General features: G+C 36.9%; 1 protein-coding gene across 1 annotated transcript; it reads left to right on the forward strand.

Moving 5' to 3' along the window:
• The first annotated feature begins 1046 nt into the window (after positions 1–1046).
• Positions 1047–27896, forward strand: TMEM207 (transmembrane protein 207). Its single transcript, XM_041732001.1, has 5 exons — positions 1047–1204; positions 3102–3139; positions 9026–9070; positions 9923–10065; positions 19262–27896. The coding sequence occupies exons 1-5, from the start codon at positions 1130–1132 to the stop codon at positions 19396–19398; spliced, it is 438 nt and encodes a 145-aa protein (XP_041587935.1). The 5' UTR covers positions 1047–1129; the 3' UTR covers positions 19399–27896.
• The last annotated feature ends 29 nt before the right edge of the window (positions 27897–27925 follow it).

Raw genomic sequence — 27925 nt, forward strand, 5'->3', positions numbered from 1 at the left:
TTCAAATATTTTATTATCAACATTGTTTTGGTGAACATCATTGCAGGTAATTATTTGTGCTACCCATATAGTATCTGTAGGATTTATTCCTGGAAAGAGGATTCCTGACCAACAGATATATTCAATTTGTAGGTGAATAGGTGTTGCCTAACTGTCTTCGAAAGAGGCTGGACAGTATTCCCAACCATGTCAGAGAGGACTTGCTTCCCCATAGCTATCTCTCTTTATTATCATTTTTTTTCAGTTTGCCATTCTAATTGGAAGCTATATTTTTTTAATTATTAGTGCAGTTAAGCACCTTACAAATAACTTGCTACATTCTTTCCACCCAACCACTCAGTGCTTCATCATTCCCTGAATAATATCTCTTCCACACTGGCTTGAAGTGGCAGCTGAAATCTTTGTTTATTTTAATCTGTTTCTGAATTTTGTTCTATTATATTTGTCTTACTGCTTTATGTGTCTCTGTACCAATTGTAAATTTATATACTTTTCTAATAAGTCTTAATATAAAGTAACTTTGTGCCACTTTATTGTTCTTTTTCAGAATGTCCCTGGATATTTTTGCAAACTTTTATTTTTATTTTTTGGCAGCTGTGTTGGAGTTGTTTCATTAAACATTGAAATATGCACTGTTTAAAAGTAGGACACAATCATTATGAGACAAGGAAAGCTTTATGCCCAAGGTTGAGTTGGGCCTGGGACTGAAAATGATATATAGGGACAGAAGAGCTAAAAGGTCCAAAAAAGGGAAGGAAACTGAATGAACATTCTGAGTACCAGGTTCTGTATAAAACTCAGAAATGCCCTGGAATAAAACATGCTCTTGAATGTCCTGAGTTATTTAAGCAGCCAGCTAGTTTTCAGGTCAGCGTGTATAACCCTTGCTTCTCAGGGCTTGACAAACACTGCCAGGGTTCTGACCTTACACTGAAATTCCTTGAACTCTGGGTACCTGTGAGCATGCACCCCACATGCCTGCCCCCTGCGTGCACATTACCAGTCACAAGGAGCATCATTAACGAGCAGTCTGGTAGGAAGCATAACTTAGAGGCTAACAAGTTCTAGAGAAAGAAGGAGATCAACACAGAGGGCAAACCACTAGCTTCGAGCAGCTTGTTCTTGAAGTATGTTGGGATCCAGACCTTTGAGTTTTACTTCGGTGATCTCAAAAACAGGAACCTCATGTTTGCCGCTATTCCAGGTAACCATCTCTTTTTCTGGGAAAAGATTTTCGAAGGTACCCTAAGAGCCTGACTTGTCATAGATTTGTTCTTTGAGTAACTTAACTACTTTCACATTTAACAGATTTTCTTTAAGAGAATGCTCCCAGCATCTTATGACTTCTTATATTTATTGGTGAGGAATACAGATGACGAAATGGTCCACTTAATTAGTCTTATGTCTTCTTCATTAGTTCTATTGCTATTGAAGTAATATGATGCAATTCAATCTTTGCTTAACTTTACTAGGCTGTAATTTTTCTTTTGGCTGTAATTCTTTTAAGATAAAAAAAATGCTATTGATATATCAAAATGATGCAGGATTAATTTAAGACATGTTTACTGTTGCCTGCCACCATACTTGAAGCTAGATTGTTTTTTAATGCTGAACAATGGAGACAGAACCATCTCAGAGTTTATTTTGGTTCCTCTGCTTTAGCATCTCATTCAGACTAATAACCTGCATCTCTGTATCTGTTACTTGAATGCAGTGTATCTGAAAGATTTCAGTCTTGCTCACCGTTTCATGATAACCCCGAAGTCTGTTGGCTAGTGCATTGGCAGGGTGGTGGGAATAATGGAAGACTGTGGACTCCTTGCTAGGTAGGGGGTAGCATGTAAGATTAGGGGGGACTTGAAAGTGAAACGCGTGCTTTATTTGTTTATCTGTTAAGCTGGATCCCAAATGACTTCATCTACTCATAAATAAACTTTCTTTATGGACAAAATTTGAATGTTCATTTTCCTCTCAGTTAGTATGCAAATCTATTTGCAGCATTCTAGCAAAAGAGAGTGCAACTCATTTTCTGTGCTTATAAATTGTTCATTACCATGCTCTCTGATGGCCAATTCATGGCTCCATCTGCAACTCCACAAATCTCTTTGCCCAGATAAACTTGGTGGAGTAAATATAAGGTGCTCAAGAGGATGCATTTGGGATTAAAGGAGGAAAAAGACATATCTCACAAAAATTCCCAAGCCTATCATTTTAAATATTGTAATTTCACACTTGTATTCATATTTGTATACTCCAGGAAAATAAATACTTCACTGATCTCATTAACCCAAGTTTTAGGACTACATATAAATGACATGTCATAAGATTTTCTTGTTGTATATGAAAAGAGTCTCAGTTCAAGGGAAAAACAAACCTACCAACAAAACCTCTGGAATGGAGGGAATACTTTCCTCTGTGAGGTGAGTTATTGTAACCTGTAAGGCTCCACGCGGACAACTAGGATAATTATATTGAAATGCTTACGGTTTGGGTGTTTGGGTCGTTTAAAACAAAGCAATCAAGGTTATTACTTTTTTCTCTCTTCTTTGATAAAGAGAGAAATGTAAATCTCAACAGGAATGGCATGTAATTTTAAATCGACCTTCGCTTTAGTGCAAGTTAAAGTCACTCCTTCATGCATATATTTAACACCCATTAATGCTAATGGGATAGACTTCTGTTTTCACATAGGGATCTTGATTTCTTTCTGTGAAAATAATACTCTCAAATAATGAACTTTCTTCGCTTAGCTAAAATGTGAAAACAAAGAAAAAATACAAGGTGCAAGAAAGGTCCTAAGAACAAGTAAAATCTGCCTATAGAAAGAACAAAAGACATTTTCACATCCATCTACGTGAGTGTGTAGGATAGGAATCTGGCTCACAACATATATCTCCTGTCACAGCTGAGGTAGAGAATCTACCAGGAGATTTTTTTTTCAATTAAAATTCTGTGCACCAATAATAGACACTGCTACGGAGCTTTTAATTAAAAAAAAAAAAAAGAAATGATATAAACCCACATTGTCTCTCAGCGCTGTTTTATTAAAGGATTAGACTGATGAGATGTTTGGATTTTATTGTTCTAAATATGTGTTTCAGTTGGTGCTCTCGGACCCACCATGTGAAGAAAATGAAATGTAAGTAAATAGCAAGAGGCCCCATGTTTTTATTTAGCATTTTCAAAATTCAAAGAATAAAAAAAGGCTCCAGTCATTTGAGAAGCCCCAAACGAGTCTCAAATGATGATTATAATCATGCAAGAAAAGTAAGAGCAAATTGTTTTTAAATGCAAATGGCTCAATTTTTCTAAAAGCAGGAAAAAGATGCTTTCATTATGATTAGCTTTGGTAAATATAAGGGGCCTCCTTGATTTCTAGGTATTTTTGTTCCTGCTTTCTCCACCATAGTGGCGTCAAGGGTTCTTTAGGTTCATGAAAGCATCACAATGTCATTTCTGGCTGCGTCCACACTCATAAATCACAGTGTTGGTGGGCCACCGTTTTCTGGATATTCAGTTTGAAATATAAGCAAACTGACCAAGAGTCTCACCTGTATTATGTGTACCTTTCAAAGTGCGTTTGATCTAAATTATATGAATAATTGACTTAATTTTTTCACTTTTTGGGCTGTAGACTTAATGGTCCCCAGAATTCTATTCGGGAGATGGGGAGAAGGTGTCATTAATAATGCTGATGATGATTAATTAGAGCTGTAATGCCCTGTGACTTAGTACAGGTGTCAGAAAAGCATGTCTGCCAAGCGTGGTCTTCTCCTGGGTGCAGCCCTGACTGCCACCTGACTGTTTTCAATTATTATTGCCTGTTACCCTCAAGGCCAGGGTCTCAAGGCCTGGGCACTGGCTCCAGATTAAGAGGCCATGCTATGTGGAATGCTTTCCTTGGCGCTGGAACCACTCACCTGATTTGGTGGATCGTCTGGTTATTGATCATCTGTGCTTAAGTCCGTGCTGTTCTTCTAGCTTTTGCGTGGCTCTCCACTGCTATTCCTTTGCATTGATTTTGGACTCACTTTTTTCTGCCTTCAAGAGTTTGTGACATAATGGAGTCTTTGATGACTGATGTACTTACCTAACTGTGGACCTCCTGGCTGCCTCATCTTGCCCAATCACCTTCTATCTTTGACCCAGAACAATAGAATACAGAAATTCATAATTGGAAGGGATCACAAATGTTGAATCTAATTCTTCAATCAATATGACAGGAAAATATGCTATTGAGGACTTTGAAAAGCTGACTTTCGAGTCACTGAGGCTACTGGTCTCCTTTTCAGGTAAAGAAATTGAGACTCAAAGAAAGACAGCAGCAAATTAATGCAGAGAGCTTCCACTAGTACTTAATTACAATTCTTTTTTAACTACCTTGCTTTGCATGTAGGCATCTGTTGTGGTTTCATTAATGCCATTGCTTTTGAATGAGAGACCACTTCAAGTAAAATACAAACTGGCATAGAATAAAAAGGGAAGGGAAGAAAGTAGTTGGTACTGCAGAGGTGGTATTAAGTATTTGTACTGAAGAGAGATGCTATCCCAAATCTTTTGCCACCACAAGGTGTTTGAAAGATGATTAGTTCTATTTATATTTGTTGTATAACCCAAACTATTTTTTTCTGATCTAAACTACTCAGTTTATTTTTATAACAGCATTTCGTTAATTTGAACAATGCATTATTTAGTCTGTCTTGGTATAAAACTTAACTACTGGGGATCCCTGGGTGGCTCAGCGGTTTAGCGCCTGCCTTTGGGCCAGGGTGTGATCCTGGAGTCCCGGGATCGAGTCCCACGTCAGGCTCCCGGCATGGAGCCTGCTTCTCCCTCCTCCCGTGTCTCTGCCTCTTTCTCTCTCTATGTCTATTATAAATAAATAAAATAAATCTTTAAAAAAAAACTTAACTACTCTAAGTAATGTAGTATATGGGAAAAAACATGATAGAGCCTCCCCATTACACCCCTAATCCTTTTTCCTCCCAAAACAAGCAAATACACTGATGTGCATATATGTTCATAAATAGGGTAACTTACAAATAAATCATAAATATGATCAGACATACACAGGCTTCTGTAAATTAATTGCATTCATAGATTCCTAATATGTTATTGTCTTACCTGGATTGAAAAAGTTAAGTGTTTTGCTCAAGATTAAACAAGTAAAAATGCAGAGCTTGAAGTATTTGGAACCAGGACTGACTTCCCGGGCCAGAATTTTATACTACAAACTATGTGTATGTACCATACTTACATGTATACTAAATGTACTGCTACACTACTATATATGTATTACAATTTTGACTATGAAGTCATATTGTATGTCCAGTATTAAATAAAATTATACACTGGGTGAAATACCTGACAGACATATAGTTCATCTATTCTTCTAGATACTATACAATTTACCCTGGATTAATTAGGTCAAGGCACCAGTCTCTGGGTGATATGATAGAGCACCCATCTCTCTCCCAGATTATTGTAGCTAAATTGCACTACTGCCTACCCTAAGGGATGCTTTAAAAAAGAGAAAGACCCATGAAATTTGTTATTGCATTTATTCTAAGAGCATATGAAAAACATCATCCCTATTGCCAACAGTATCCTCTTCGTAAAGCCCCATAGTTTGAATTCTTCTCTGGTGCCTACTCCAGGAATAGTTGTGCATCTGGTGAGTAATGCTGCATGGTTTTGTTAATTTTAGAGGATGCTATATAACCAAATCTCTCTCTCATCCTATTAACTGCTAGAAGGCCTAAGCCAGATCTTGAGTTGGGTTAAATTTTGCATATGGGGTTTACTCCATTCAGTTTAAAAACTGATCTCATTCTTGGCTTATTCTCTTTGTGTGATCTCCTCCATGCTTTCACTTCCATTACTTTTTGTATTTCTAATATTTTAAAGCATTTTAGAATACAGATATTGAATGCATTCAGGTAGTACTCCACATACTAATGTGAGGCCAGAGCTGGCTTTTACTGTTCCCAGTGCCCAGTGGTGGTGCTGCATGGTGGTAAGAGACACAGGCTCTGCAGCCACACCATTTGGGTGTGAAACCTGATTCTGTCACTTGTAGATTTGTTACCTTGGGCAAGCTACTTCATGCCTGAATTTTCCCAATTTTACAATGAGGATTATAATATTGTGATCTCACCTCATAGCATTATGAATTTGAAAGTGAGTTAATTCCCATGAAGTTATATAACTGGTTTAGAAGAATTCCTGGCACAGGAAGTTCTGGGTGATTCTAGCAAAGGGGACACTGGAGCAACTCTGCAGTTTTCTTCTTGAATTGATCAAGTTAAAGAATTTGTAGTTAATCCTAGATCCACAGAATCTCACCACCGAGAAGAATAATAAAGATCAACCAGGCTAATAATCCTCGTAGAGGAAGAATCGTGTCTACAATATCCAAGAAAATAGGACAGTAGTCTTCTAGTAAAGACAGCAAAAATCCTTCAGTAACCACTTCCAGAGAACTGGTGGTGATTAGGAATGTGTCTCCCTTAGGCATCATAGTTGGTTCTCATGTCTCCTGAATGTCTTTCATTTTTGGCATTATCCCAGTTTGACCAATTGTATATAAATCTCTGAGGAATAACTTCATTTTTTTTTAAAAAGTAACTTTTCCTACACCGAACATCTTGCATCTAAAATCTGAGCAATTAAAAAAAATAAAATAAAAAATAAAATAAAATAAAATAAAATAAATTATAAATAAAATCTGAGCAATTAGAATGTTGCTATCATTCAGATACTTTTTTTTTTTTTTTAGTCTTAAAGAACTGTTTAAGGGGCAGCTGGCTGGCACAGTTGGTAGAGCATGTGACTCCTGATCTCAGGGTCATGAGTTCAAGCCCCATGTTGGGTGTGGAGCCTACTTAAAAGAAAAAAAAATGAATCTTTAAAAATTGACCTGGAGAAACACATGGAAATAATGGTAGGGGAGGAGGAAGCCTACAGTGAGAAGACTTGTAATTTGGTTTAAATTTTTTGACCAGCTAGTGACTTCCCCACCAACTTTCCTACTCTGGGTTTCAGTTGTAGAGTGTGTAGATTCCTGAGTGAACTAAATGATTCCAAAGGTGCCTGCAATTTGGGAATTACATGATCACTTTGCATTTATCCAGCTAACTCCTTCTTGGCCATTTTATTTATTGCATATCAGAAACTCTACCAGTGAGTGCATAGGATCAGAAAGAGAAAGTGAAATAAGTCAATTTGGATATAACTGGCAAAAAATACAGAGCGTCTTAAAAATTAAAGAACTGAGAAACAAATTGAGGTAGTTAATCTTTAGAATTGACATTATGATAAGGATATGGTCTATTTTTAAATGTAGAGAGGGTAAGCAGAGATTTATAATGGAGGGAGATGAAGCAATCCCCACCTCCCAGATTATGCACTTACATTTCAAGATTCCAGATAGGAACATTCTGCTCCTTTATTGGACTAGGACACCAAGAGAATTTCCCTACATCCATGTTTAAGGTAAGACACTGTCTAAGATTTATATATTTTAACATACTATTTAAAAATTTTATGACTATAAGGTGATGCTTTGTACAATCAAACAATATGGAAATAGGGAAAAGATAGTGCCTCATGATACCACCTGCAAGGGAAGTAAGCATTCTTGCAACTTGGTGTATATGAGTATACTACTACATAACGCCTATTTAGTGAAAGCATTTCATTTATGTAAAAGAAAATATACAAACTAAGCCCTTTATATTATTTTCCTTCACAAAGCTTTTAATTATAAATATGAATCTACATTCTTTTTGATGACTGGATAATATTCCTTTATAAGGACATGCCATTAATTACTTTCAAAATCCTTTATTGATGATTGCTTGCCTTAGGATGCTTTTTAAAGGTGTACTTCAATTGCCATTTTTTTCCCAGCCATTTGTACCTGTGTCTTTAAATGAATCCACACACACACACACACACACACACACACACACACAACAAAACAAAACATGTTCTCTGGATGATTAACTTCCCTCTTAAATGTTTGAGGTAAAATTTTTACGTTGACGCTTTACATATGTTAAAAAATCACTTCTGACTTACCTAATGACAAACATGATACACTGCCTCCTTGGAGATACTTGGAGCAATAAATGAGCTGACAGTTATGAGTGCTGTCAAGCTGAAAAGTACTGAGTGTTATTTTAACAAAGGCTGAAGTAGCTATGATTAAGTACAGCTCCAACTCAGAGGCTTATCGGGCTGTGGTGAACAGGTTGCCACTGTCTAATCCCAGAATGCTTCAACAATGGCTCATGTACTGAAGTAAGAAAAAAGTCTATCAGCAAAATGTGTATTCCCTGTGCCTGACATAGTGAGGGACTCTGCAGGGAATGGCACGTAAGTGTCTACACCCAGGGAGTTACACCTCCTGAAAATCACACTACAAATTTTGTTTTCATGTGAAGATGCTTTTCAAAATTTATCCCAGGAATGATTGAATCATGCCTAGGCACACAAATGGTTTGACCATCCTGACGCAAGAAATCATCCTCTCTCTCCTTTGGTAAATGGAGCGTGTGGTCACATTCATTCCTTTCCCCTTTTCCCTGACCTCTTCCCTCTAACCAGGTCTGCAGCCTGCTACTCTCTGCCAAGTTATCAAAGGTTAACAGAGATTCTAAACCTTCCCCGGTGAATCTGCATTTTAAAGAATGCTAATGCCTAATATCTATGACACATTAGTCCTAAAAAGGTAGTCACCAGGCTCTCAATACACAACCGCATTTGTGACTCTAGAATCAAACCTATTACAGTGCAGTTATCTACGTACATTGTCTGACAGTTCCACATTTACATCTATTCTCAGTGTCCTAAATGAAGTGGGCATACCTTAAACATTTGCTTCATTGTGCTGGGGGTGGTTTGCAGTGAATACATGATCGTTTTGGGGAAACAGGTATGGTCAGAACAAACATTATGGTTCGAGAGAATAGACTTTGGTCATCTAGAGGCCCAGCATTAACTATTCTTTTTTTACCACCAGGTGTGTAAACTATAAAGATCAATACACAAACGGCTGGTATATCTGGTAAGGACATCCTCAATTTGTTATAAAACCTTCGGTGGTACATATATACTCTATTTCCTAAATAATTGAAATAATAATTCATTTCCTAAATAATATGAAATCATTCAGTTAAGGAAATTATAGGGATCATGCAATATACGTGGAAACATCACTTTCTGGTTATGGCTAGTGTTTACTTATGTACTTCCAGTGACAGGGACTGTAACTGTTTTTAGGGATAATAGTTTACTCCCAAAATAGAGACATTTAACAGTAAAATAAATGTTCTTTCTTTTGAAATCTCCCTAAATGTCTCTACTACTTATTTCAAAAGTCTTAAAAACCTTCAAAATAAGACTGCTACCTTTTTTAAGCTAGTCCTTCAGAAATTATAAGACAGTCATTATACACTCCCTACATCATGACTTCTGTATTTTTTTTAACTAAACATTATTAGTTCTCTCAATTAGGTGGTTAGCTCCTGTCTTGTCTACTTTTCAACCCCCAACCCCCACATCTAAAATCTGTTCAGTTGCTCACATACTGGTTGAATACATGGCTGGCTGAAAAATAGGGATAGTAGATGAATGAATTAACGGACAACGACACTGCTCCTCAGAACAACTCTCCAAGTTCCAGAGGAAATGATCATCATCACCTGGCAAGATTGACCCACACTGAGCAAAGCAAACATTCCAGGTTTACTGAGAATGTATGAGTTGTGGTGGGGGGTTGTTTAAGGAGTTGGGCCCCACAGATTTCTTGCATCCTGTCTCGTGGAGCTTTTGCCCTCTTTCCAGGAAGCAGCAGGAGTTCTTTCGGAACCCCCCTGGATGCTCCACCTCACTCCTTTACTGCTTCTTCTGGCATCAGGTTCTTGCTGCTGATTTTCCTGGTGGCTCTTCTCTGTGGGGTAGTGTTCCTCTGCCTCCACTGCTGGCTGAGGAGACCCCGAATGGATTCTCCAAGACGCACTATGGCTGTTTTTGCTGTTGGAGACTTGGATCCTGTTTATGGTGAGCTGTCTGAATACTTCCAGACTTCCTGTTTGGAACCTAGTGGTTTGTGGTGAATTCAAAAACTAACCTCTGGAAAGCAGATTTGTGAACTGAGAACAAGGCATAGTTTATTGGAGCCTCAAAGGCATGCAGTGGGGAGAGAGACTAAGTGAGAAAACTTCAGAAGAAAGGAGACCTCAAAAGAAAAATATGTATCTTAGGGAAATGACCCATAGTTGAGTAGGGGGATAGAACCTCAACATTTTGCTCAGTCAACATGCAAAAGAGAAGAGCTATACAGGGCCAGTCACTCCAAGTGAGTGGTAGGGTGTAAGGTATGCAAGAACCTCTCTGGGCCTTTAATAGCAGAATATCCTGCCCCCGTGCTCACAGTCTCATTTACTAAGTTCTCTATTCCTCATATATTTGCAATAACATTGAACCACACTTTCCAGATTGTCTGCTACCAATGCACAGCCTGAAATACTTGGAATTGGGCAGGCGGATGTCAATATTCATGTCCTTTCTCCTCAGATACATGATTAGCAACCCCATCCTGCCTGCTTCTAACCCCCACCCCCACCCCAAACCATGCCCATCCTGTTATTTTCTAGTCTGCATGAGAGAGTAAGGAATGGAGGAAATCCAGATTTTAGAGTTATTTGTAACTACCAGCCTTGGCTGTAAGTAACAAAATTATCACTTACTGATTTCCGGGAGATCACAGATCATAGATTATTTCTTTGTGTTAAGCACTGTTCTCAAGCAGACCATCTGTTATGAAACTTTCCCTCTGAGGTGCTGTCTTGTACACCATAATAGTGGCCTCAAGAGGGCTTGGTAGAGATTAACAACTGCCCTTCAGGAACTTGGGTCAGCATAGATTTTCAATAGATGGAGCAAGGCATGCTCTGGGAAAACCAACAGCTAAATAAAAAGTAGGGTAAAAAAGAAAAAAAAACTTAAATGTTTTAATGTCAAAACTCGGTACTCTAAGATTTAGTGATTATATTTACTATTGGCTTTTTAAAAAGTCATTATTTAACAAAAGAAACACATGTCAATTTGAGAAATGGTTATTTGGGGAAGGATAATTAAAGTCTCCAATGAAAAAATAATCTTTCTCCTAAAATCGAACACTTTCTATTGAACATAGGACGAAATAGGGTCACTGACATTCTAATAAATTGTATTAGTCAAAAGGGTCCACATGGTCACATTAGTCTATTTTTCTTTATTTAACTGGAGGTAGTTAACAAATAAATGTAATTATGATTTCTCCAGCTTCACTCAAGTTTCCAAGGAGGAAAATCCACTCTAGTCTTCTTAGCCCTTTATGTACTCTGAAGAAGACTCTTTTACTAACTATCCTAATCTTTAAAAACTTCTCTTCTTAATTTTAAGTAAACTACTGAGTTTTACTGTCACCATTTTTAAGGCAACCTATGTGCCACAGTTATATCCCAATTTATCTAATGTTTTTATATTTCCTGCATGGTGATCTATACAAATGCTTTTGAATGTGCCAGACGAGCCTGAACAGGTATGACCGGGAGAGAAGATGTCAAACGTGATAGATTACTGCAATAATCTGCGTGTAATCATCCCAAATGCAGGGCATTAGAATCACATTCTCTACATTACACTGAAGTCACTGTGGACAGGAAAAGAATATACTTGGGAAGAAATTATTTTAAAAAATATAGTCACATTTTTTTTTTCACATCTACCAAGAGCTAGGCACTAGATTAGAAGCTTCTCAGATATGATTTCTAGTTACTAAATATCAACCAGGAAATTTGGCTACCATTCCTCTCAAAAGATGTTATCTACTTTTCTCACTGTGCTAGATAAATATACCACATAGATCTTTGCTGCAAGCCAACAAATAGCCTTCAAATCCTCTGCAATTGAGGATAAGGAGCGGGTGAAAACTTGGGCGGGGTACTCATGGTTTAGTCACCTCCTCTCCTACCCTAAGTACAACTTTTGTATCTCAAACCTCAGACATTTCCATTGGGTGGTTCCTCAAAGGTAGGGATTCCTCTCCAGAATCCTCATTCCTTTTCTCATTCTATTGGTTCCTCCCTAATCCCACTGATATGCTCTGAATCTTATTTTGTTCAAATAAACATTGAAACTCTCTCCCAGCTTAAGTTATATTGCAAAACTCAGTTTTGTTGCTTTCTGTCTTAGGGCCAAGCCTCAGATTCCCGTATTTATTTTTTTATCATCTATCTATCTATCTATCTATCTATCTATCTATCTATCTATCTTTCTCTTGCCTAGTTGGCTGTTAGTCTGTCCTGCCCACCATCCATCTGCCATCCTGTCCCAGGGATGTTCAGAAGAGCTATAAGGCATTCTGATATGAATGTGTCTCCCAGAGTTGTGCTTCCTGACATTCCCGTTTTTCTTCTCCAAAACAAAATATAACAGAGTGATTTAGGAAGTGGTATTCTCTGTGATGTTTAGTGACTAGCAATTTCTGGAAGTAAATTCTAGGGAGTCAATATTTTAAGGCAATCTGAAGCCCAGAGCCAAACTGGATTTCTTTTCCCCACTAGATCCCCATGACACTTTCATTTCTCCCAACAAGTGATTCTTCTTCCCTAATATTTCTGTAAAAGGACCTTTTTTTCCAAAAGGGAAGTGAGGGAAGCACTACAGGATCTTTTTTTATGGCTACAGGGGAGGTAAGAGCCAAAATTTCCACTGTACCACACAAAGTATGTGCTCTCAGCTTTGAATTGAGTCCAGTCACTGCTGGATTCACACACCCACACTGCTGGTTGTGGGTTGTACCTCTGAGTCTTCCTCATGGTCACAGTTCAGAGGGGAGATGAAAATGAGAACTCGCTTGAAAGATACTGGTGACATTAGAATATGAAATATGGTTTCTGGACTCCCTGCCACCCTCTGAGCACAAAGATAGGACATTCCCTCCTGAATACAGAATGTAGTAAATGGGTCATTTAAAGCATTTTAATGGAGAGACTAGATTTGCTTTATTAACCTTGGGGTTCTTCCTTGACCTTTATTTTATTTCTTCAAAAATTATTCCACACTATTGCCACTATTTGTCGAATCTATTAGTTGAAATAGCTCTGCTCTTCTGACCTGTGGGTCCAAGGTTTGACTCTCACAGTCCCATGGAAGCTGCCCTCACATGAAGAACCAAGAGGAGAATTTTGACAGAATATAGGGAGCCAGGGTGGATTGAACTTTACTGCTGTTAAAATCTATAAAATAGGAAAGTTCTTCCACTAGCAATACCAGGCAGTATTATTATGACTCAGGTTGTCAATTATCTTGATTAGAAATATTCAAGAGAGAAAGGTGAACACACGGCTTGGGATCCTCATAAACGGTGTGTAAAGAAGGCCTTGCCAGCCCAGCACATCCAATGCACAATGAGGTTTCTATCTGGGAAGCATCCTCGGGAATCTCATGCAAACACCCAGACCCCGGTTCCATCTAGTGGGCCAGTTGTCATGCCTTCTCACAATTCTCTGTTGACCCAGTGCTCAGATTTCTCAGGCTTCCTTCCCCTCTCATGGGATCTATATTTCCATGTCCATAACATGTCACAGTGAAGCTCTTCATGCACCAAAAAGGGAACAAAAATGCCTTCAATATCCCCATGGAGGGTAAGGAGGAAGAGGATTACTTCTAGAGATGAAGGGAAGGAAGACAGGAAAGTGGAGGAGGGAAAGGGGAAGGGTGAAGGGCAAGACGAGAAGGAATCTACAATTGGAAGCTGGAGGTATTTTGAGGAATTAAATTGGTAACTATTTATTTTATACAAGCCCTAAAGTCATGTTACTTTGTTCTGTCTTGGGCCCACTTCTTCCTGGGCCCAACCTCAGGGGCGGCCTCCCAGATAGTCCTTTCTTCCATTATCACCCTGTCTGCCCTCCCCACCCCAGACTCATCTCCTGGATCCAGTTGTCCCTTAGCATCCCTGCTGTCCCCCAGAAAGAACCTGTCCAGCCCTACACCTTCCTGAGTGGAGTTGTCTGTGAAGTGCTCTCTGAGGCCTCTCACCTCTTCTCTCAAGCCATCAGACCCTAACAATTCTAGAATAACTCCTCACTTGGATTAGGAGCAAACATTTCTCTTCTGATATTTTCTTAGAACTTATATTACCTATTTTAATGATGCTTTTAGGATCCTTTTTATCTGAGAAATCCATAGGAAACAGGAGATTTGCAGGGTTCCCCTCCCTCAATGGTATAAATGGAGAGAACACACACTGGGCCACAGAAAGTGAATTTTTAAAATAACGTATGCAAATTTTTAGTAAAGGTGGGAAAGAAGAGAACATTGTTAAAACTCTCTATACTCATCTGTACCCCAGATCGAATTCAATGTCCCCACTTTATAAGATCCAGGACCGTGAGGCAGGGTGAATAAGTAGAAAATACAAGTGACCTAAAAATGCAAAAGCAAAAGTTTTGATTTTGTTAGTTTAATGGTTTTATGTGTTAAATCTGTATTTGAAAAAAATCAGTAATGACAAAGGAGTTGTAAAGTTGGCTATAAACAAAAAGGGTCTTTTGTTAATTTACTGAAAATAGGTTTTCATTGAAAATAAGGTTGTGATGCCGAATAAAGGAACTTATTTATGAGAAAATAAGGCATTTAAGGATAATGAAAAGCAAAAAGTTTGGGGTCTGGTAGGCGAGAGAAGGACAAAGGGCTTGAGGCAGAAAAAACAATCTAGTGTTCATAGAAAAGAATTTGAGAGCATAGAGGAGACATCCCCCCAATTATCTGTCCATACTCTTTAATAAAAATAATAAATTACTATATAATCTACATTGACTCCTTTTCCATCCTATTAGCCTTACCAGGGCAGCAAATGGTTTCCATGCCATTCCTGAGAATTCCAGAGATACCCCTCCTGAGGCCACTCATCTTGGGGGCTGATCTCCTTGATAATGCTGCCTTTCAGAGATTCAATCTTCCTGACCCCATTTCTTCTTCAATTTCAGAGATAATCTTCCCTTTTTCTTACTTCAGGGTAAATAGAAATACTAGTCTTTCAGCAATGATGAAATGTCAGGGCTCTGAATTGGGAAGGGGAAGGAGGTGTGGATAGGGACAGAGAAGAACCAGGCCTTTACATGCCAGCTCCTTTCTCCCTCACCTCTCCAGGATCCTGTCTTATTTTAGGATCAGTTCTGAAGTGTTATTTTTCTATACTTTATGTTCTTTATGTAAATAGTCTGTGACTCATTTTAGGTAGGGAAAGAGGGAGCATTTCATTCACATACTTTCCTTTCAGGGCATGATAGTAGTAACAGCTCAACATTAATTGAGCATGTACCATATGCCATGCTCTGTGCTAACACCTGACATCTCTAGTCTCATTTCTTTTTCCCTACAATGGGAGGAGTGGTTCACTATTATCCTGAACCCTCCAAGATGAGGGAAGTAAGGCACCTAGAAATTAAACATTTAGCCCATGGTAGAACTGTGAGTCATATTCAGGCACTGTTAACCACTCTCACAGAAAAGGAAGGAATTAGATAAAGAAATGAAAAGAGGAGAAAGAGGCAGAAGGGCCGTGTTCAAATAAGGGCCGGTCTATTGGACTGATCTCAATGATGTGGGAAATCTGAACTCTGGCTATAAAAACTCGGCAGTGAGTATATTGGTTTCACAAAATTAAACAACAAACTCATACCTTCGCCAACATTTCTGTCAAAACCATCGAATTCTTGCAGGCATTTGAACTGCATTTTTTCATGTTCTTAATTTATCAAAAGATAAAAATAATGTCTGTTCACCCCACCACCGCCACCAATCATACGATACAGGTTTCCCCCTCTATCCAAAAGCAAGCCTTTCATAACCTAGAATGGCATAAAGTGGAGAATTAATTACCATTAATTTATACGGAAAAATTTTTGAGCGTTTCCAGACCTCAAAAATAACCTCTCTTTGGCTTTTGGGATTCCTGAGGACGCATCTTGCTACTGGTGTACAAAGTAAGTCAAGATAAAGCACAGATAGATGCTCACAGATGCTCACTTTAAAGCCATGGAGCCTTGATGCTGAGATGTTGATCCAGTGGCCGGGGTAGGAGCTGAGTAGGGCCACTCTCCAGAGCAGGTGCACGCTGCCTCTATAGCGGCTGACTGCAAAACAGACACTGAATACTCGTCACTTTTCACCCTTTTTGGTAAAAGCAAAATCCTCTTCAAATTTATTTTGGCTAGCAAAAACCAGTACTAATGTCAGTCTTTCATGAAAACGAAGTGAAGTAATGTGAACTTTCAAAAAGTGGGGGATACTTGTAATGCATGTAAACCTGCTTTGAAAAAAAAATAGAAAACTAAATAAATGTTTGATTTCACAAAAGCTTTCTGAACACATTTGGCTAGTTATGTTTATCGAATGAATGCCCTGTGGTTTTCCCAGCAGGCTTAAGAGCAATTGGCCAAATTTGTAGTAAAGTGATAACATAAAACTTTTCTACCACAGAGAGCAATTGCTAATATCCTCTTGCCAGGAGCACAATATTGATAATAGCAGCAGAAATAAATTTGAGCTAATAATTTTGTGTCGAGTCAATCTAATCAACCACTCCCGGCAGAATGATAGCTAAATTACCATTGACTTTGTACTGGACATACCAAGAGTAGGCCACCTAGGACAATGTCCAGGACCAGTATCCACAGCGGAGGGAAGTGCTGGGGCACATACACTTTGCCCATGTTAGCTGTTTTATCAAATGCCTCAGACTTATCTTATGTGATCCTAAACGTCCTAACTGCCAAGGGCTCTAACTCCACAAGTTATTTTGTTTAATAATCTCTATTATAATGTGGATAATGATGATTAAATAACTACTTAACCATTAATATAAAATAAATTAGAAAATAAAATTGTAAATAAAAGAAAATGCATGCATATTCCTAGCATAGAGTGGAGTTCTTGAAATATAGCACTGTTACTACTACAATAATAATAATAATAATGCTAAGTAGCTATTAATAGGTAATTACTGTGTACCTGGTTTTGTTTTAAGCACTCTACATTCATTTAGCCTTGCTTTTACAGACATAGTAATATTATTATGCTTTTATTGCATAGGAGAAAAATTGATGTACAAAATGTTATATATTAGTCTAGGAGTAGACTATTCAATTAAATAAATAATTCCTTAAGAAAAGTGCTGAACCAGTCTTCTAGTCAAAATTCTCTACCCTTCACAGATTATATTAATATTTGATTTATTACACTTAGGTCTGCCAACTAGTGAATACAAATACAAATGTATGAAAATTCATGATTCCAAATAAACATTGTCCATTCCAACATAAAGATTCTAAGTAACCTACATATGGATTCCAGGGATATGGCCATTGCCTAACATCTAACTGTTCCTTGAATTGTTTTGATAATTGTGTCATTTTCTTTAGAATCTCTTTGGAGGTATCAAATCTTAATCCTTCAATAAGAGGTCACTAAACTTTTCTATTAAGGGTCAGATAGGGGGATCCCTGGGTGGCTCAGTGGTTTAGCACCTGCCTTCAGCCCAGAGGGTGATCCTGGAGTCCCAGGATCAAGTCCTCGGGCTCCCTGCATGGAGCCTGCTTCTCCCTCTGCCTGTGTCTCTGCCTCTCTCTCTCAATCTCTCTCTCTCTGTGTGTCTGTCATTAATAAATAAATAAAATCTTTAGGTGAACAAAAAGGGTCAGTCAGTTAGGAAATAGGTTTTACAGGCCATTGGTCCTTCTGGGGGCTACTCATTTCTGCAATAGTAGTGCAAAAAGACAATATGTAAATGAATAACAGGGCTGAATCCCAATTAAATTTAATATACAAAAACAGTCAGAGGGGGCAGCCCAGGTGGCTCAGCCCGGAGCCTTCAGCCCAGGGCCTGATCTAGAGACCTGGGATCCAGTCCCACATCAGGCTCCCTGCATGGAGCCTGCTTCTCCCTCTGCTTGTGTCTCTGCCTCTATCTCTTTCTCTCTCTCTGTGTGTCTCTCATTAATAAATAAATAAAATCTTAAAAAAAAACAGTCAGAGAACTGGATTAGTTCAGGAGCCTATTTTTTTTTCTTTAAAGGTGTATTTGTTTTTTGTTTTTTTTTTAAGATTTATTTATTTTTTCATTTATTTATTTGAGAGAGACAGACAGAGAGTATGTGAGTGGGGAGGGGCAGAGGGAGAAGGAGAATCTCAAGAGGACTCTGAGTCTAAATGTAGAGCCTCTGGAGGGGCTCGATCCCAGGTCACTGAGATCATGACCTGAGATGAACCCAAGAGTCACTTCGGAGGCTTAACTAACTGACCCACCAGGCGCCCCTCTTTAAAGGTGAATTTAGAGTTGTTACTAGGGCTCATAGATGCTATTGTTTTGAAAAGAAGCAATCAAATCATTTCAAGACAGCCAAAGACCAAGGTAGGAAAAAAAAAATTTATATATAGAGAGAGGGAGAGAGAGGATTGTGGCTATGAAATATTACTGTTGATTCCTGTTGTAGCTCAAAAACAGTAACAGTCTTTCAAGGAAATACTAGAGATTTCCAAAAGAGCTGTGGGAATAAGTACATAGGTTCTCAAAGCGATCAGTTTGGGGGGGAAAAATGCTTGTTTTTGATATTTAGTGACTTGTGGTGTGCCTAATTGAGAAGTCAAATTTTTATTTCAAAGCATTTTTTTAAGTTTGATGATTTTTTCTTTATCACGTGTGTGTACTTTAAATGCAAACTTTTCACAAGTTAACATTTTTACTACTTATCATAGAGAAATATTTAATTAATTACCTTAGTTGATGTTTGCAGAGCATAAATATAAGATAATGAAGTTCAGACATTATATTTAAATATTTCTATTAAAATTTGCATTTTCCATGATGGAAACGTTAGCTAAAATACCATGAGTATTTATAGGAATCTTGCTTTCCAATCTACCAAAAAGGGCATTCCTCCTACTTTCAGCTGCTAAATTGTAAATGTTTCTTGATGGGTTAGTCAGTGATGATATAATCTGCTCATGAGAGCAAATTTTCTTGCTATCATGACTAAACTATCACTGCAGAGAGAGTAGGATGATTGTAATTTTTTTCTCAAGGGTACAAATAATTTTCTGTTGCTCCAGTGATCCAAGAAATGCCAGATTTTATTAGGCAGTTCATATACTTCCGTTTTATGCTGACTAGAAAGATTACAAGTCCCCATTTTTCTCTTTCCAGGGACAGAAGTGGCTGTGAATCCAACTGTTGGAATTCACCTTCACACTCAAAACCCTGAACTGTACCCTGCTCCATGTTTTGGTACTGTAGGCCCCCCACCTCCATATGAAGAAATTCTGAAATCAAGCCAATTTTAGTTCTGGATTATCAACTGGCAACATTAGAAATATTTTTCAAATTCTAAAACATCAAATTTGGGAACAAGTTTTGTTTTAGTGGGAATTCCCAGAATCGATTAATATAGTCTGTAAAGGGACAAATAGACAAAAGGATTGAACATATAGAATTTTGGTCAGGGAGATGTTTTAGTAGTAAATTACTAGACCTTTAATGTACCATTGCTGTGTTATATTTTGTGCTACACAACCAAGTCAATGTTTCTCCGTCAATATTCAAAGGGACAGTCATTAACACATGGCGAGGTCTCCAGTAAGTTTAGGATTCCACCCCAGGTACACATTGAAGCCTTCTCTGCCTTATTATCTCTGTGTTAATCTGATCTCCCCCTTGTATAGAGTTAACAAGAAATATCATAACTTAACAATGGCTCAAGTGGAGATTCAGATGTGTCCAAACCCAGATTAGAATATTTTAATTAGGGTAAAAAGGCAAGAGTAGAAACCAGGGGTACTGAGAGTTAAAGGGTGAAGGGTGAATGAAGAGATTAAAGGTCCCAGTCAAAAAAGTTGCCTGTTTCAGCCTGAGGAGAGATAAGTGTAGATAGAAGCTGAAGGAGCTCCCCTAAGCTGTGGTGCATGTGTGATAGCACAGTGTGGAGAAGGAGGCTCCCGTTTTGTACGGGTAGATGTGGACTCTTGAGCCCACAGCCTTTCTCTCTGGTACCTGGAGACTTGGCATTTCTTGGAGAACCACAATAAGAACCTTTGGCATAGATGTCAATGTTCTTATGGAGAACTCTGACTACATAATGAGCTACGAGACATTTGCAGCATTTTTGCAGTGGCCATGAGCAAAGGGGGCAGAAAAAGATATCCATGGTAGATGCCGTGGTATTCAGTTGACAGAAAATTATTTCTATCCCTGTAGGATCAATACCTTTGCTCAAATCTCCTTTCCTATGACTCTTGCCCTTACTTACTTGTTCTAGGAACACTGTTATCAGACCTAGCAGGTGTTAGCCTTCCTGCATCTGTCCTTTAGGGTCTAGAACTTGCTATTTCTTTTGCCTGCAACACTCTTCCCCCAAATAGCAACATTGTTTCACCCTTTCACTTCCTTAAATTATCTGTCCCAATGTCACCTTCTTCATGAAACCCATCCCGATTACTCTACTTTAAATTGCAACCTCTCCCAGCTCTGACACTCCCACCTCTTTGCCTCAGGTACATCTTTTCCACAGAACTTATCACCTACTCTACTACATAGTTGACTTCTATTTACAAACTGTGTTCATCTTCCCTTGCTGGAATTGAAGATCCATAGGGGAAGGATCTTTGTGTTATTCACTAATTTATATCCAAGAGTCTAAAGGATTCTGGTGCTTAGTATATATTCAATCAAATTTTGTAAACAATATTACCTAGCTCTGGAAAGTCCCAAAAATAACTGGATGAGATTTGATGGGGATAAGGGTTTATGACTGTGAATGTGAAAAAGAGCCAGGGACAGAATGCTTCGTGCTTCTAAAATAATCTTATTAGTATCCACTGATGAAAAAAGCCCAGGGAAACTCATTTAATGTACTCTAATAATCCCAGGTAGGTAAGTTGGGTTTAGGGTATACAAACTTCTTTCAAATGTTTTTCTCATGACAATTTTGTGAACTACCTATTCCTAACTTCAAGTTATAAATGGTAAATTCAACATATCTGCTCCTTTCTGAAATCCACTAAGATTATAGTAAAAGAATAAAAATGTTTTTAATTTACAAGAACAAAGAGAGTGGCAAGAAGATGACAACATCAACAAGATTTTCTCCATTTTGCTAAGTGTCTTCAGGGATAAAACTGAGAATAATCAAGCAAATTCGTGGTGTAGCAATATAGAGATCCCCAAGGATTAGAGGTAGGAGAGGCAAAGAGAACTCTGGAAATGATGATGAACATGATCTACAGGAAGACAGTAATCGTGGAAGAGCCACTTCCAGTCAGAACATGATAACAAATAGCTGTAGGATGATAAGAGGGATTACATTAAAAATGTAATGATAAATTAACAATTGGTAAATGGAAAGTGAAGGAACTGAAAAGACGACGGCAATTACAAATCTATGAAAAACAGAAGTTGGATTAACTCCTCCCAGCCTGAAATGGTTAAGCTATGAATAACGTAAATAATTAGTATTGAGTTTTACATTGGGCATTAGTCATATTGGCAAGCTAGAAAGAGAGAAGTATTTATAAGGAAAGGTGGCAGGATTTAATAAGAAAGTGAAATCCTTATCAGATTGTGGGAAGTCAGTGAATAATATCTAAAATTAAAAGAAAAAATTTTAAAAATGGTAAAGTATATCATTTGGAAATTAGGTCATAAGTATCTGAAGCAAAATACTAAAACAATTGAAAATTATTGCCTCAAGAAATAAGCTTAGAGATAATGCTATGTGGGACTGGGTAGAGCAGAGAAGTGCTGGCTTTTATCATGAGTTTATGGTACTATTTGATTTTTTAAAACTAAATGCATATGTGACTTTAATTCTTTCTCTCTCTGTATCTGTATATCTATATATCTATATCACTGCCTCATTTAACAGAGTAGAAAATTTGGATTCTGGAAGGGTAACTGACTTGCCCAATGTGCAGAGCTAATTAGCATGAGTGACAAAACCAGAGACTGAGCATTTTGCTCTTTCAATCCCTATTCTAGGTATTTTTCCACAATGATGGTATAAAAGTGGCTACAAGGGGCACCCAGGTGGCTCAGTTGGTTGAGCGCTGGGCTCTTGATTTTGGCTCAGATCATGATCTCTGGGTTGTGAGATCTAGCCCCAGGTGGGGCTCCTTGCCCAGCAGGGAGTCTCTCTGACATTCTCTTCCTCCGTCTTTGCCCAGCTCCGTGCTCACATGGGCTCTCTCTCTCTCTCTCTCTCTCTCTCAAAGATTTAGAAATTCTAGCAGAAGCACTTTATGGTCCACTGAAAACTACTGAAAATAATAAACTAACTTGGATTATATGATTATTGTAACATTTAAAACTATAAACCTGAATTTTTTCTGTCATCTCACCTCTGAAAATCTTTACACATCTTAGTTCACCAATAAATTGTTAAAAATTCTATTTAACCTGGTGTCTTAGATTTTAATTCTAATAGGACTAGTTTTTTTTTTTTCCTTATGTTAAAGAGCATTCATTTTTTAAATGAGACTTTTCTTGACTGTTAAAGGGTTTTTCCTTGAGCATCCAGCAGAGGGCATGAAAGCCTACCTATGTTTTTAACCCAATGCTAGATTTGATTTAATGATTAGATGAAACCATGAAGCTGGTTACTACTAATATCAGATTTTTTACAAACCTGAAAAGAATGGAATAATAATGATGTTCAAGTTTGCAAAGAGGATTCTATTACCTTAGCTCATATTGCTCTAAATGAAGCTGAACATCAGGCAAGACACTTGGCATCAGAGACTAGAAAATCTGATGTATACTCCAGCTTCTGAGGATGAGACCTATGAGTTTTAGTTGCGCACAAAGGCAGGCTAATGCATGTACACGATGCTCACATGGTAGGTAGCATCTACAGCACCGACCCCACAGGTCCAGCCTATTTTTTTTATATCTGACCACATGTTCCCCTTTCATTTTCAGTTTTGTAGTTGCAAATTTGTTTCATTTGTGTTAGGAGCACAACTTTTATAAAAGACAACTTTAAAATTCAATATCTTTCACAGAAATGAAATAGAGTTGGGATAGAACTGAATATCATTCATGTGGACAATGAAATGAAACTCCAGCAGAATATTATATCTAAGGCAAAATGTGAAATATGTCAGGATAGTGTAAGAAAAAAATGAAACAATGAAAATGTGCTGGCTATGAGACCCTGCTTTCAATAGAGAATAATTTTTTAAAAATCAGAACAACAACAAAAAAGAAAATATAATATACCTCTCAAAGGAAACTGTTACTTTTAAATTCATTTTGCTTTGTGATTTTGTGCAAAATAACTCTATACAGGTGAGTTTTTTCTTTCACATTTAAAGCCAGATCCTGGAAAAGCGTATAAATTGCTTTGTTATTTTTACTAATTGTATTACTAGGAAGATGAAACTAAGTAATAACCCTTTACAAAATGGAATCATTTGGTGGTAAACAAAATGTAATTTAAAGTTGTGTATTTGGATAATAGTTCTTTGTTTCCTCCAAAATTATGTCAGTCTCCGCCTATCTAACTCATAAAGCAAATAATGCATATCAATCAAGATGGCAGATTTTTATATTAAAAAGATGAAAAATGGTATTGCTCAGAAGCACTTAAATTTTCAATAAACTCAGGTTTCTTATTTTCATTATTTTGTTTATTGGAGAAGCCTTCCTTTTTGGAAAAATCTATTTGTGGAATGCAACAAACAAAACTAAAGAAACATTTTTTTTTTCTCTAGCAACTAAGGAAATGATGTCTGTCTTTATATTTAATAAATAGTTTTTATTTTTCTCATTGCATATGAAAACTGAAATGTAAATTCAGATTATTTTCTCTTTTATGTATCTAAATCTGGGTAAATTTCTAATGTTAAAGAGTCTTAGGTACCACTAACTAATTGCCTTCTAAATTTACCTAAATTGTTTTTTCTTAAAGAATATTGAGAGACACAAAATAAGAAAGTCTAAGGATATATTTTATTTTATTTATTTATTTTTTAAGAAAGTCTAAGGATATATTTTAAATAATCAGTGAACAATTGTATACTTATCTGATGTCGTGGGGAATATTTGTTTACATGTAAATTGGCCAAAAAAAAAAAAAAAAAAGAGCAATGCTATGAGGAGATTGGATGAAGGGATGAGATACCTTAAAGATCCCAAAGCATTACTGGGGAATGTTCTGCTAAGCTGCTAAGTATAAGAGACAGCTACCCATGGGACACACTCCAGTGATAAGAAATGGTCACTAAAAAGGGTGGAGTTGAACCATAGGGCTTCTGCTTTGCTGCTTGAGGTATACAGGTTCTGTTCAGTTCAGAACTAAACTGTGTAAGGCTTTAGAAGAGAGTTTGTTTACTTTAAAAATACATTTTCTTTTACACTGATTTTATTAGCGTAAGTAAAGGATTCCATGGAGGAAGGATCAAGAATTGACATATGCTCAGAACAGCCATTAATGGAACATTAATTCCATGTGATTAAGCCTCCATTATGTTTCTAGCTTCTGATTTTTATTCTCCAATAACACATTTTTTTTCTAAGCTTCCCCTCATCTTTGTTTCTGACAAGGTTTGCTGACTGCTTCCGTTTCTGCTAGATTAACCACATTAGCTTGTTTCCTTTTTATTTACTAATCTCAAAGCTTTTCCTTCTCTAATAAAATAAAGTTACCTCCGATTTCCTCTTCTAACCAGTACTTTCCATCCAATAGCTTTAGAAAAGAAAAGCATGGTATAGTGTTTGTAGTAATTTAGTAGGAGAGAAACTACGTTTTGCAAATAAAACATATCTCAGCTCCTTCCCTGTAGCTCTCTGGGTTATGTAGGCTTAGTTTTGCATATAATAAAGTAATTTTAAAAACAGTAGAGCAATTTGGTGATTTCAACAACCCTCAGTTTTTCTTCCACATCCGGCAAACTCAGGAAGATAATTCTAGAACCAGGTTTATTTGGCTTCATGTCCCTTTATACATATGAAGTAAAGCCTGTATCACAAAAGCATTCTCCTTTCAAACTTCCAATTTCCTTTTTCGTTTTTCTTTTTCCTCCTGCTAAATATTAGCAACAAAAATTTAAGCTGTCAGTTTTGTGGAAGCAGTCAAGTTTTTGCAAAGGAAAACTTAAGGTACTAACATTTTTCAAAAATCTCCTAAACCTTGGGATCCCTGGGTGGCTCAGCGGTTTGCTGCCTGCCTTTGGCCCAGGGCATGATCCTGGAGTCCTGGGATTGAGTCCCACATCGGGCTCCCTGCATGGAGCCTGCTTCTCCCTCTGCCTGTGTCTCTGCCTCTCTCTCATGAATAAATTTTAAAAATCTTAAAAAAAAAAAAGTTTCCTAAACCTTGATACAAATGGAGATTACAGAAATTAAAATCACAGTATTTTATTTGAGTTATATCAAGAGCAAAGTGCGAACAATTTTGGGTTTGGAATTGGACCCAATCAAAAAATATTTTTTAGACAGTCACAACAAAAAATATCTTGAAGAATTTGATGCTAAGGAGTTGTTAATTGTTGATGTTGTTGACTAATGATAATAGTATTGTGGTTATGTTGTTTAAAAAAGTTTTTATCTGTTATGTGTATATAATGAATTATTTATGAGTGGAATAATATGATCGCTGAGATTTGCTTTAAATAGCCAAAATAATAAATATTATTTTCTTATTTTTTGGCTCTGGAAATATCCTATATGTTGAAAAACTGCAGGCCCAATACGGTGGTTGACAGAGGTTCCTAAGCTGGGCTTACACAGAGGTTTCCAAACTAGGGGCTTAATAATGCCCAATCTAATTACAGTTTCAACCTCCTCTGAAATGCATCCTCAATGGGTCAGTCATGAGCTTTTTTTTTCCATCACATCTGGGTCCTCTCCAGTCCCCCAAAGAAAGATGAGGTAATTAGCATGATGACACCATGCAAACAGCCTCTGCAAGACCCACCCTTTCCTTTTGCTAATAACTTCCTTGTGCTCACCCCCTTCCATTTATGAAACGCTTCCATTTTGTACAACTCCTCAAAGTGCCTCTCTACTTGCTGGATCTGGTGCCTCCTGATCCGTGAATTGTTCAATAAGCCAATTAGATCTTCAAATTTCCTTGGTTGAATTTTGTTATATAACAGAGCATATGTCCATTCTTCATTTGCTAACTCTAATCCTAGATTGTGGCTTTACTTTGCATGAGCAAGTATGTTTAATAAGTTGTTTTATCTTTTGCTTAGAGTATATTCTATTCTAAGAATACTACATTGATTAAACCGTTGTATACCAAAATTCACTCCCTAAATTTGGACCTTCTCATTTTTGATTACCTGAAAAGTGTTTGTACTTATATTTTTATTTAATGTATTTTAAACCAAGTCAGTTTCAATCTTAAATGTATTTTTAATGGAAACTTCAAATTGTGTTGTAAGTGGAAGATGTGCTTTTTGAAATCCATATAAAAATAGATGGCTATAAAATAAAACTATTTAATGTACCACCCAAATTTTTCAAATACCCTTGTTAGTAAGTTTAATATACTTTGATCAGCTCACCAATATATGCTTTGAAATATGGTATACACCATTACATGGGACTAAAAACCAAAAAGCTTATAATTTCCATTTACAAAAATATTCAAACAATAATAGGTGATTATTTAAAAAGTTGATCAACTGTGATCAATTTTGTTAAATAAATGCAAACCAAGGAACCAATATGATCTCATTTTTTACGCATAATATCGGTAGCAATATTAAAGATTACTAACATCTTTCATTGGCAACACTGTAGGGAAACAAGCGTTTTTATATACTGCTGGTGAAAGTGTAAATCTGTATATATTTTGGAGACCAATTTGGCTATAGGAAACAAAAATATAAATATACTCACATAAATTCAGCATTTCTACTTTTAGACATAGAGTGTAATGCTATAGTTACAATCCTGTAGGAAGACAAAGGTATTTTTAAAAGAGTATTCATTGCCACTTTGCAAAAATGAAGATGTTGAAAGGGACAAATTAGATAATAATAGTTCATATAATAATGGTTCATATATACAATGAACTACGCAGCCATTGAAATTAATGAGGTGATATGGAAAAATGCCAATAAATATATTTAAATATTGATTTTATTTTTAAAGGGAAAATATTGAGTAACAGTATGGTGTATACATTTTCAAAGGATCTATACACACCATAAATTGTAATTTTTTGTTTGCTTGTTTGAAAGGATATCATAAATAATGAGAAGTGCATCTCTTAGAAGAGAGACTGTAAGGGAGGTCCATGGAGGTGGGTAAGAGGGACATTAATATTTATATTTCTGTACCATTATATTTTGGAAAAATCTTATGTATATATAATTTTCTCTATGTCAACTCTCTTCTAGATGTTGGAATAATTGTGTTTTTTATTTGTTTTCTTCCTTATCCTTTTTTATTTTAAACAAATAAAATTATTTCAACAAAAACATTAAGTGACAAATGACTAGGTTTCTTTTTAATGGAAACAGGGTAACCAATGTCAGATTGTGCAATATATTGCTTTCAATTAATTGCTGCATATCAGGGGCTAATGTTATTTACTTGGGAACAATTACTTCTGAGCTCAAAAGCTGCAAAACTTGCTCCAAGAGTTATTTTTCTACCTAATTCTCATTTTATCTCCTTAAAATAAGATTGGAACTATTCTTTCCAGTATGAGAATGTTGAAACAAAGAAACAAAACCAAAAAAGTAAACAACTGACTTGAAAGAAGATTAAAGTGTAAAGGAAAAGATATGATGGGACGATTAACTGGGAATCAGAATTACATCTGTGATGGTGAAAACTGTCTTAATAAGACTTTGCTGCATA

The sequence above is a fragment of the Vulpes lagopus genome, chromosome 17 (genome assembly GCF_018345385.1).
Source record: "Vulpes lagopus strain Blue_001 chromosome 17, ASM1834538v1, whole genome shotgun sequence".
Classification (NCBI taxonomy): domain Eukaryota; kingdom Metazoa; phylum Chordata; class Mammalia; order Carnivora; family Canidae; genus Vulpes; species Vulpes lagopus.

Excerpts from the sequence above, each read along its gene's own strand:
- TMEM207 (XM_041732001.1), top strand. The coding sequence starts at position 1,130 with ATGTTGGGATCCAGACCTTTGAGTTTTACTTCGGTGATCTCAAAAACA. Across the intron at positions 3,140-9,025 it reads CCATGTGAAGAAAATGAAAT|GTGTGTAAACTATAAAGATC; the intron begins GTAAGTAAATAG and ends TTTTACCACCAG. Across the intron at positions 9,071-9,922 it reads ACAAACGGCTGGTATATCTG|GTTCTTGCTGCTGATTTTCC; the intron begins GTAAGGACATCC and ends TTCTGGCATCAG.